The sequence below is a fragment of the Sinohyriopsis cumingii genome, chromosome 13, assembly GCF_028554795.1.
Source record: "Sinohyriopsis cumingii isolate HCF-2022 chromosome 13, ASM2855479v2, whole genome shotgun sequence".
Classification (NCBI taxonomy): Eukaryota; Metazoa; Mollusca; class Bivalvia; order Unionida; family Unionidae; genus Sinohyriopsis; species Sinohyriopsis cumingii.
The window spans coordinates 54643441-54655803 of record NC_142973.1 but is presented as its reverse complement, the minus strand read 5'-3'; the positions used below and the strand labels follow the sequence as shown (position 1 = coordinate 54655803).

Sequence of the window (12363 nt, the reverse complement as noted above, 5' to 3'; positions counted from 1 at the left end):
AATGGATGTCAGAAAGCCACTTCACTGAGAAGCCTAATAATCTAATAACAACAATATTGTTTTGCTGTTATGCATCCCACCAGGTAAAACTGTACTATTTGGGAAAAAAAGATCTCAAAAGCAACACTAGTGAACGACATCTCTAACCTCCATCCCACAGCTTACATAATATCTGTTAGGGAACAGCTGCATTCAAATGCAATATTAGTATTGGTTGTAACTGCCCTAACCTCTCAGCTGAAATGCACAACAGCATTAGTTGATCTCGGGTTATTCTCTGTATGTAGTGCAAACAACCATCTTATCCAGGACAGTACAGCTCACTCAAGTTGAGATACTGACCATTCTCTCTTTCAAAGGTAACAACTAGCAAGCAGGTCTCACATGAACAAATGATGCTCCAGATACTAGTTCAAATATTGCCTTATTCAAACCCTTGGTAGATTCATTTTTGGAAATAGGGCCAAAGTCTTTGGTCATGTCAATTAAAGCTCACCAGAAGCTTAGAAAGGTATCCCTAAGTTCTATATATTCCCTTCCGTGGTGACACAACTGCTTCACCCTGAAGTGCTGTATGAGAAAGTTAGCTATTTGGATTATGGTAATAATGCCCTAAGCAAAGGAATGAATCCTGATCTGTGCCACTGAGAGAAAATGTTAAACTTCCCCTCATATTTTCTCACCAAGCCATTCTTTCCACCCCCTGTCCTGACAACAGTCTGACCCTGAGGGCTTCTTTGATATGATCTAGACATACAGGTTCAAAAGATCTGCATATAGATAAAACTCTGGCATCAAGGCTGTCTGAACAAGTGAGGAATGACCAGGATTCCTATGGAATTCCCCACTGCCTGATTTTTCAAATTGTTAATCCATGATTTTTCATACTTCAAGAAAAGACAGCATTCCAGTTCCATAGCTCTTTACAACATTTTTTTGGATTAGAGGTGTTGGAGCATACACATAAGTATTAGTACCATTCCAATCAATGGCAATAGCATCAACTGTACAGGCCTTTGAAGAGACAAAGGTTAGAATAGGCCCAAAGTGACTGAGTGGTCTAAAGTGCTTGCCTGTACAGATCACTCACATCTCACCTCTGTCTGTGTGGGTTCAAGTCTAGCTCAGCCAAAGTGGCTATGCAAGATAGCTTGTTAGTACCTTCATACAGCTGGTGGTTATTCCTCAACTAAATATACTTTCTGCCACATATAACCTATCAAGTGCTGAAAAGCTACTTTCCAACTTGTCACGAGCAGATCTGCTAGTGGCTGATCTCAGCTGGTACAGATCTGACACAATTAACCATGGGGAAAAGCAACCATTCTGTTTGGATTAGTTGATTCCTTCAGGACAATGAGTCTGCTAATACATTTAGCTGACCCAGAATGTGATGGACTTGACAACATCAATTTGTCACTGAATATACCAACTAAGAAATACCCAAACTAGGAAGCAGATTTCTGGGGAATTGGTTTCCCCATGCCTTCTGAGATTTTTATTCAACACAGCTGAGTTGTCCAATAGAATAAGCATGCCCTTTTCATATCAATTCTCTTGCCACCAATGAAATATTGTAACTTTGGTCTTCAGCTCTATGATACTGACATGCAATAGTCAGTTGAGAGGAGGCCACAATCTGTTGACTATTGCAATGATAGCAAGAGGTGGGTTGAAAGATAGCAAGAGGTGGGTTGAAATGATAGCAAGAGGTGAGTTGAAATGATAGTAGGTGGTGGGTTGAAATGAGAGTAGGTGATATGAAATGATAGCAAGATGTGGGTTGAAATTATAGCAACAGATGGGTATCTCAGCCTACTGTACTGGAATCAGTACAAAGATGTTATTCTCAGTGGATGAATCTCCAAGGGAATGCCCACTACATGCCAAGCAGTGTTATTCCATTAAAAGAGAGGTAAAACTAGTACCCTTTGATCGAATGTGTCAAACTTTGGTTACAACTGGCACAGCATTTCTTTGCAATGGTCCTTTAAAATGGTGATCCAGGACAAACAGAATTTATGTTGGCACTGGCAGCAAGACTGGGAAATCCCAGTCAAGGGGTTACACTATTTGTCTGCACACGGCTCTCCCAAGTGGATAGACAAATTATGTAACCATGTGATGGGGATTTCTTTTTCTTCCTACTAACACCAACATAGATTATTTTTCTAACCCAATTTTTTCCAGTTAAAATAACCCTGGATTTTTCCAATATACGTGTAGTTAGCATATTCAACACATACAATATTAATCACCTACTATTATTGCCTCTCAAGTTATATAAAGGTTTTCAGGTCTTGCACTCTTTCACGGAAATCTGAATAATTTTCTATGTAGAATCTAGTTATATATGCCGCTCTTAGAAAAGGAAACAACTGAGAGAAACAAATTGCAATTGTTATGTATTGGAAAATATTTGTCAAGAGCATATATCAATCCACATGCTATTGTTTTTTAAATACCATGCATTCATACGAATATGTTAATGGGGCAATTAGGTGACCTTTTAACCCTAAGTAGACAAGTAACATGAATGAGAAAATAGAAATATAAAAACATTTGATATTATGACTGTACTATCACATTTAATCGAAGGATGTGAATGGAAATAACAATAAGCAATTAAAATCTTTTACACGGTTAACTTTTGAGTTGCATCAGTTCTAATTATGGAAAACTGAATGGTAGGCAATGGTATGAAACTGTTCAGTACAATATGCCTACTGGGTACAGTACTAACAAAGTGTGTAGTGACATGAGGAAATTTCTAACTCATGACTTTCTTGGACATTTGAATGTTCTGTTCTAGAAATATGACAAGTGTTTTATTACTAGCCCAATGATAAGCTACATGGAAATCTTGTGGAATAGTATGTGGACTGATGAATGAACCACTCTGTCAAGTGGACTGATGAATGAACCACTCTGTCAAGTGGACTGATGAATGAACCACTCTGTCAAGTGGACTGATGAATGAACCACTCTGTCAAGTGGACTGATGAATGAACCACTCTGTCAAGTGGACTGATGAATGAACCACTCTGTCAAGTGGACTGATGAATGAACCACTCTGTCAAGTGCAAGGGTTTTCATTTGCAATCACATTATTGTACTTCATTCAACTGGGGTGGATTAGGGTTGTGAGGTGTTTGTGAAAGTTTGAAGAAGCCAGTTTGACATAACACATTTCTGGTAGTTGCTGGCTTTGCAGTAGCTTTTGGGCGAGTTTGGATTTTTGTACCCAGTGATGTGTATTGCATATGTCTGGAACTCTATAAATAGTTCAACTCTGCGTGTGTGTGTGACACTCTCTCAAAATGTTTTGTGTCGAATCTTATCAAAGTTGGAGAGACCATAAGTTCCTTCATGAGTGAAGTTCTTTTTGTTACACTGTATATCTGTTATTGTTGTTGTGTTTAATTTTGTAGCAACTACTTTATGCACAGAAAACAAGGGTTTGTTCTTTTTTAAAAGTAGTTCTTAGCACACGAACACCATGACTAAGATGACCTGGGACAACCAGACTGAGATGACCTGGGACAACCAGACTGAGATGACCTGGGACAACCAGACTGAGATGACCTGGGACAACCAGACTGAGATGACCTGGGACAACCAGACTAAGATGACCTGGGACAACCAGACTGAGATGACCTGGGACAACCAGACTAAGATGACCCGGGACAACCAGACTAAGATGACCTGGGACAACCAGACTAAGATGACCTGGGACAACCAGACTAAGATGACCTGGGACAACCAGACTGAGATGACCTGGGACAACCAAACTAAGATGACCTGGGACAACCAGACTGAGATGACCTGGGACAACCAGACTAAGATGACCTGGGACAACCAGACTAAGATGACCTGGGACAACCAGACTAAGATGACCTGGGACAACCAGACTAAGATGACCTGGGACAAATAGACTAAGATGACCTGGGACAACCAGACTAAGATGACCTGGGACAACCAGACTAAGATGACCTGGGACAACCAGACTGAGATGACCTGGGACAACCAAACTAAGATGACCTGGGACAACCAGACTGAGATAAGAAAAGTAAGGTTAACAAAATGGCTAGATTTATCTGTCACATGGGTAAGAAAGTATTCCCCTTGTTGCACTGAGTTGACCCAGGAAAAGAATTAATTATTATGCCAAAATGTGATTCTTTACATCGCTGAGATGTGATTCTTGATGTTGCTGATATGCAATTCTTGACGTGGCTGAGATGTGATTCTTGACATGGCTGAGATGTGATTCTTGATGTGATTCTTGACATGGCTGAGATGTGATTCTTGATGTGATTCTTGACGTGGCTGAGATGTGATTCTTGATGTGGCTGAAGTGTGATTCTTGACATGGCTGAGATGAGATTCTTGATATGGCTGAAGTGTGATTCTTGACATGGCTGAGATGAGATTCTTGATATGGCTGAAGTGTGATTCTTGACGTGGCTGAAGTGTGATTCTTGATATGGCTGAAGTGTGATTCTTGACATGGCTGAGATGAGATTCTTGATGTGGCTGAGATGTGATTCTTGATGTGGCTGAAGTGTGATTCTTGACATGGCTGAGATGTGATTCTTGATGTGATTCTTGATGTGGCTGAGATGTGATTCTTGATGTGGCTGAAGTGTGATTCTTGACATGGCTGAGATGAGATTCTTGATGTGGCTGAGATGTGATTCTTGATGTGGCTGAAGTGTGATTCTTGACATGGCTGAAGTGTGATTCTTGATATGGCTGAAGTGTGATTCTTGATATGGCTGAGATGAGATTCTTGATGTGGCTGAGATGTGATTCTTGATGTGGCTGAAGTGTGATTCTTGACATGGCTGAAGTGTGATTCTTGACATGGCTGAAGTGTGATTCTTGACATGGCTGAGATGTGATTCTTGATGTGGCTGAAGTGTGATTCTTGACATGGCTGAGATGAGATTCTTGATGTGGCTGAGATGTGATTCTTGATGTGGCTGAAGTGTGATTCTTGACATGGCTGAAGTGTGATTCTTGACATGGCTGAGATGAGATTCTTGATGTGGCTGAGATGTGATTCTTGATGTGGCTGAAGTGTGATTCTTGACATGGCTGAGATGAGATTCTTGATGTGGCTGAGATGTGATTCTTGATGTGGCTGAAATGTGATTCTTGACATGGCTGAAGTGTGATTCTTGACATGGCTGAGATGAGATTCTTGATGTGGCTGAGATGTGATTCTTGATGTGGCTGAAGTGTGATTCTTGACATGGCTGAGATGAGATTCTTGATGTGGCTGAGATGTGATTCTTGATATGGCTGAAGTGTGATTCTTGACATGGCTGAGATGAGATTCTTGATGTGGCTGAGATGTGATTCTTGATGTGGCTGAAGTGTGATTCTTGATATGGCTGAAGTGTGATTCTTGACATGGCTGAGATGAGATTCTTGATGTGGCTGAGATGTGATTCTTGATGTGGCTGAAGTGTGATTCTTGACATGGCTGAAGTGTGATTCTTGATATGGCTGAAGTGTGATTCTTGACATGGCTGAAGTGTGATTCTTGATATGGCTGAAGTGTGATTCTTGACATGGCTGAGATGTGATTCTTGATGTGGCTGAAGTGTGATTCTTGATGTGGCTGAAGTGTGATTCTTGACATGGCTGAGATGAGATTCTTGATGTGGCTGAAGTGTGATTCTTGACATGGCTGAAGTGTGATTCTTGATGTGGCTGAAGTGTGATTCTTGACATGGCTGAAGTGTGATTCTTGACATGGCTGAGATGAGATTCTTGATGTGGCTGAGATGTGATTCTTGATGTGGCTGAAGTGTGATTCTTGACATGGCTGAGATGAGATTCTTGATGTGGCTGAGATGTGATTCTTGATATGGCTGAAGTGTGATTCTTGACATGGCTGAGATGAGATTCTTGATGTGGCTGAGATGTGATTCTTGATGTGGCTGAAGTGTGATTCTTGATATGGCTGAAGTGTGATTCTTGACATGGCTGAGATGAGATTCTTGATGTGGCTGAGATGTGATTCTTGATGTGGCTGAAGTGTGATTCTTGACATGGCTGAAGTGTGATTCTTGATATGGCTGAAGTGTGATTCTTGACATGGCTGAAGTGTGATTCTTGATATGGCTGAAGTGTGATTCTTGACATGGCTGAGATGTGATTCTTGATGTGGCTGAAGTGTGATTCTTGATGTGGCTGAAGTGTGATTCTTGATATGGCTGAGATGAGATTCTTGATGTGGCTGAGATGTGACTCTAAAGAGGATTGAAGATGCCATCAAAATTATTACAGGCATGTTCATGTGTATTTTGAACTATATACTCCGTGGGGATAAAGCCCTGAGATGGTACCAAAATGGATCTGTCCTTGTTAGAAAGGAATCCAAGGAGTAGCAAATGTGAAGCCAAAGTTCATCTTGATCTAGAACATTATACACCTGGTGCTTTTGAAGAAGCTTACCAGCTAGATATAAATCACTGATGAGGTGGCTGTCATTTTTCATGTATGAAATAATAATGTTTCAAACATTCGAAAAATAATTTGTACAAAAATGATTATCATCCCGAAGAAATAATGCAAAAACAAATGAAAGATCTGACAAGAAAAAGGATGAAAAAATTATTTACAATGTCATCAGAATTAAATTCAGGTGCAACATATATATTTGCACCATAGCAGCATGCACTATCGTATTCACACACCCTCTCATTTATTTATACCCTCTACCGATTTTAAAATGATAACCCATCAAGGATATAAAAAATACACAAGACCTAGTCATTTTAATTCACCAATTTAAAATATCTAACCTCACTGTCACAAGGGGTCCCAAACACCGTTGTTGGCATTTTGAGTCAAATGGGAGTTTCTTTTGTAACATGGTCACCATATTTGCATGGATGACTCTTCAAGCAACAGACGTGAAGTAGTTCACCATCTTTGAATCAATCCACACAATTTGGAGTTACATGTATCCTTCAACACGTGTTTTTTTTTTTTGGTTCAATTTGTCTTAAGAATATTAAAACTAAACATTACAATTATTAGATGCAGATGCAACTTCTACTTAAATAGACTATTCTAACAACCAGAAAAGGACAGTGAGCAGTCTTTCTGGTTGTTTACACTGAGAGCTTCTGTTTCGTTTAAAACGTCAATCAGTTGACATAGTTGGGGACCCCCAACGACAATCAGGTTAGAAATTATAAATTGATGAAAGAAATGATCATGTTTTGTGCATTTATGTTATATCTTTCATGCTATTAATTTTTAAAATTGGTTTGGGGGGGGGGGTACAAACAAATGGGAGGGGGTGTATTTGTCTACCATTCCCACCTTAAAATTTGTTTTAAAAAATGAAGAGTGTAAATTCTATTTTTTTCAATGCACAAAACATCATTGCATTCATCAATTTATAATTTCTAACCTGCTGCTAGGTGTCCCCTAACAATGTCATTTTATATGTGTGTTAAACAATGTAATTTTTCATGTGTGTTAAACAATATCATTTTATGTGTGTTAAACCAAACAGATGCTGTCATTAAAAACAACACAAAAGACTGTTCACTGTTCTTTTCTTGTATCTAGAACAAGTCCATTTTCAGCAAAACTATTGTCTGCATCTAATGTTAATTTTAATATTGGAAGTGTCTATCTGCACCACTGCTGTGTGCCCACAACAAAAAGATTATCAGCACTGTGACTAACCAATGCTTTAAAGAAGAGTTCCAAGCTTTCCAAAAGATCTAAACAACACACCCATCAATACCTTTACCGGTTTGACAGTTGAATTATGGAACTACACATTTTTAAACACGGAAATTGTTCCACAGACTTCGGTGTCCACTTTGCATAGAAGCCATGTTCCAAATTTTACACAATCAGCACAGTTGCCATTCATTAACAATATTTGATTATAATAATCACTATCTGGTGTGCAAACAATTACAGGTTAGTCTGTGATATTTGTGGTTTCCACCAAGAGAAGAAAAAAATATGGGATATATCATTTTTTACTTTCAACAGCCCAGAATCAGATTTCAACAGACAAACAAATCATAAGTAAACAATTTGTTTCTTGTCCTATCAACTAATCAGAGTGGAAATTTGTCAACATGTCACACAATGATCCTGGATCAAATCCCAGTATTTTGTATTTTATTCATTATTATTATTTTAGTGACTATTCAGTTATCTTGAATTATGAAAGAATTACTCAGATTGAGATTCACTGTGGGAATGTACATTTTAAGTGTATACGTGAAAAACCGGTTACGAGAAACACAGAAATACACTTTATAAAAAACACCGAAAAAGTCACACAGACATAGACAATTATTAACATTTTTGGTGTGTATATATTGTGATTTCTAATAATAATAACGATAATAATAATAATAATAATAATAATAATAATAACGATAACGATAATAATAACGATAATAATAATAATAATAATAATAATAATAATAATAATAATAAAAACTTTGATTTAAGCGAGTTTGATAAAAATTATTTACTTTAACCAATTTCTGCCACAATTCTTGTAATATATTGTTACAGGTTAGAACTCCTATCCCTTGATTTTCTTTGTAACGAGCCCCTGTGGGCGGCCGTGTGATTACTCATTCCAAATGAGGTACACGGCGGCCGTGTGATTATTAATTCCAAATGAGGTACACGGCGGCCGTGTGATTATTCATCCTAAATTACGTACACGGCGGCCGTGCAAATAGTCTTTCCCACTTCGTGTGGACAAAGACTGTGTGAACAGCATCGGCTATTAATATTTCTAACAACTTAACAAAATAAAAATTAAAAAAGTTGAACTTTTACACACGTGTTCCGTTCAAACTGACGTTACGGAAATTTAAGGAATGTTTCGGAGCTTATCGAAGTCGGCCCAAAAAAGATAACTGGCCTAAGCAAATATGGCGCCGTGTTAGTAAAAAAAAAACTTCGATTAAAACGCGCTGAAGATCACTGTAATAGCGATCACCTGCTGAAAATAAGATCAGAAATTATAAACTGATGAATGAAATGACTAAATTGTGTGTCCTTTCCGTTTTACAATTACAAACAAATTGGAGGTTAAGCAAACGAATACTATATGTACGAGTACTGAAATAGAAAAGTTAGAAAACTTCGGTATTTTATCATATTTGACTTCTTGCACCTCGTGCTCTAAAGCGAGAGAGAGAGAGAGAGAGAGAGAGAGAGAGAGAGAGAGATAACATGGCGGCCAGTTTAACTAGTGAAGGAATAACCCGGGCTAACCACGACCCAAGGGATGCTACTGGAAAGCTTTCTCACATACTAATATTAGCCGAGCCCGAGACTCGTACCCACGCAGGCAGAGACGATATGATGACTTCAGCCGGGACACCAGAGGGGAAAGAGAGAAAAAAAATATTCTGCCTATTTTGTTTTAGGTACTCTACTGTCCCGTTTAACTAAAGCTTTTGTCAAAGAGAGAAAACTTAAATAAAACAGGTAATGGAAATTATAAAAATACATACCACACTCCATATATATATATATATATATATATATATATATATATATATATATATATATATATATATATATATATATATATATATAAATTCCATATACAGTGTAGTATAAATCCCAAGTATTACCATTTTTCCTGCAGTGTTCTTCCCCTTGCAAGTACGATGCACACTGACTTCTCAATTCCCACCAGAAAAGATTACTTTTTATCAGTAATTGCATATAAACTTCCTGTAATTAGTGGGCATGTTGTTTACTTTCTCAAAACCACGACACCTGTGTCGGCGAGATCAAAGGTGTCACTGGCTGAGAAACTTACAGACGTAAGCACCTGGCTTTACCTTTCATTATACAATCATCACATCATTTTGAGAAAAGAAAAAAACAAGTCACTAACTTATTTACAACAATGGAAGCTATTCCGTTAAGATTGATAGATTCTGCAAACCGGAAGACTTAACGTGTTATAATTAGTTGTCAGCACTTCATCCAAATTGAGATATCTACGAAGGACCCAACAGATGTCATTTTAATGTGATCGGAAAAATATACACGTGACGTTTCTTATTTTGCAAAATAACTAAAATTATGGTAGTTATTTCAGCTTAATATAGATTCGACTGACAATGGCTGGCACCTTCTTTATACACAAGAACTAAAGAGAAAATCTTAAAACGAGTTCACATAAAATGGTTCGGCAAAAATGCATAGAACTGATTTTCTATATAAATCTAATTTATGCTTGTCAATTTTATTTGCGTTTCAAATATTCACAAATATTATTGACCGCTCCGGTGACCTAGTGGTTAGAGCGTCCGCCTCGGATGCGGGAGGTAGTGGGTTCAATCCCAGGCCAAGTCATACCAAAGACTTACAAAAATGGTACTAACAACTGCCTCGCTTGGCGCTCAGCATTAAGAGGTTAGTGTTAGGACTGGTCAGTCTGGTGTCAGGATAATGTGACTGCGGCATGATGCCCCAGTGCTAGACATCACTATAAACTGTCACAATGCAGACATCGTAGCAATATGACTAAAAAAATGTGAAAGCTAAGTTAAAAATACAAATCACACACACACAAACACACACATTAATTATCAAATGCTTCGAATTTTTGGTTGGACTTAATTTGTTGAAAATTTATCAATTGTACCAGTGGCTATTATTAACGGAACTTAAAAAATGACGGTTTACAAAGATCTAATGACAAACGTCCGGAACACATATTTTCAAACAAAATGCCTTGATTGCCTTGATTGGTTTGAATTCGTCAACAATTCTAAGAAAATGTTTTTAATATTTGCGGTGCACTGAAAGCAAGTACATCTTTCGCAAAAGATGGTTTATGTAAATTGCAATATATTCACCATAAAGTTATGTAATTTTATATTAAACAGAAAGGAAATAAAACAAAAACGATTTTCTCCGCGCTAAAGATAAGAGTAGGACATCGCTATCTCTATCTGGATTATAGATTAAAACAATTTGCAAAAATATACATTAGTTTTACCCAGTTGCTTCAAATAAACGGTCACGACTGAATTTGTTTACTGTAGCTTATTTTTTCCAACACTCGAATGCAAATTTTAAATATTTTTACTATTAATGTTATTGTTTTGTTTTCTCACTCCTTGCTATTTTGTGTACAAGTTTCCATTCCCGGCGTACAAGCAATCCAGCTTTCAATTTCAGCGCCATAATAAATTCAGCACTGTTCTATTTTGAATTCGAGCAAATGAATTCGCATTTAAATTTATTTGTTCATTAGTTTTTTTTCCCTGGGAGTTTCTTATTTTTGCTTTCTCATGTAATTTTCCGATGACAATATTACATACCCGCCATGTTTCTTCTTATTACCGAGGCAACCTCCACGAGAAAGCCTGTGTATTATGTGGAAAACAAAGTTGTTGTTGTAGGGTTTAACGCCATTTTTCAGCACACGATAGGCAGCCAGTATTAATGGTGGAGGAAGAACCCGGGAAAACCCCGGAAAGAACCACCAACCCACGAGAAGCTACTAGCAAGCTTTCTCACATACCCACATTAGCCGAATCCGAGACTCGAACCCACGCAGACAGAGGTGAGATGGCAGTGATCCGTAACAGATAGCGCTTTAGACCACTCGGCCACTCCGGAAAACAAACAGAATATCCATAAACAAGCAACTAAGCTGAGAAACTCAAACTATTCCAAATTTTCCGATCGCGAACTCTGCCCAAAACAGCCATAAATTCGTTACTGGTTTTGACAAGGTTGAATGGCTTTGCCTGTTTATTTAACCCTTTACTGTGCATCAGTCTGGAGGCTGAATGGCTTTGCCTGTTTATTTAACCCTTTACTGTGCACCAGTCTGGAGGCTGAATGGCTTTGCCTGTTTATTTAACCCTTTACTGTGCATCAGTCTGGACGCTGAATGGCTTTGCCTGTTTATTTAATCCTTTACTGTGCATCAGTCTGGAGGCTGAATGGCTTTGCCTGTTTACTTAACCCTTTGCCGAGTGGTCTAAAGCGCTCTTCGTTACGGATCACTGCCATCTCACCTCTGTCTGCGGCGGTTCGAGTCTAAGATTCAGCCAATGTGGGCATGTGAGAAAGCTTGCCAGTAGCTTCTCGTGGGTCGGTGGTTCTTTCCGGGGTTTTCCGGGTTCTTTCTCCACCATTAATACTGGCCGCCATGTATAGCCTATCGTGCTGAAAAATGGCGTTAAACCCCACAACAACAACAACAACTTAACCCTTTACTGTGCATCAGTCTGTAGGCTGAACATCCTGATATGCACAGGAATTATCCATTAATTCATTTGCCATCCCTTCTGAGTTTACTTCTTGTGTAAAAATAGT

The 12363-nt window shown here is 38.3% G+C and overlaps 1 protein-coding gene across 5 annotated transcripts in view; it reads right to left on the bottom strand.

The window, feature by feature from the left end:
- Positions 1-12363, bottom strand: part of LOC149785589 (SAP30-binding protein-like) — a 59651-nt gene that overhangs the window by 32647 nt on the left and 14641 nt on the right. For 3 of the 5 annotated variants that reach the window (XR_016425424.1, XM_089979390.1, XM_089979391.1), the window contains exon 1: positions 9651-9712. The exons of the other annotated variants lie outside the window; for them this stretch is intronic. Coding sequence is in view for 2 of the 3 variants with exons in the window: in XM_089979390.1 (XP_089835516.1) it covers positions 9651-9653 (3 nt within the window). In the remaining variant the exon portion in view is untranslated. Of the gene's footprint in view, positions 1-9650; positions 9713-12363 lie in introns of those variants that run through there. 5 annotated transcript variants of the gene reach the window in all.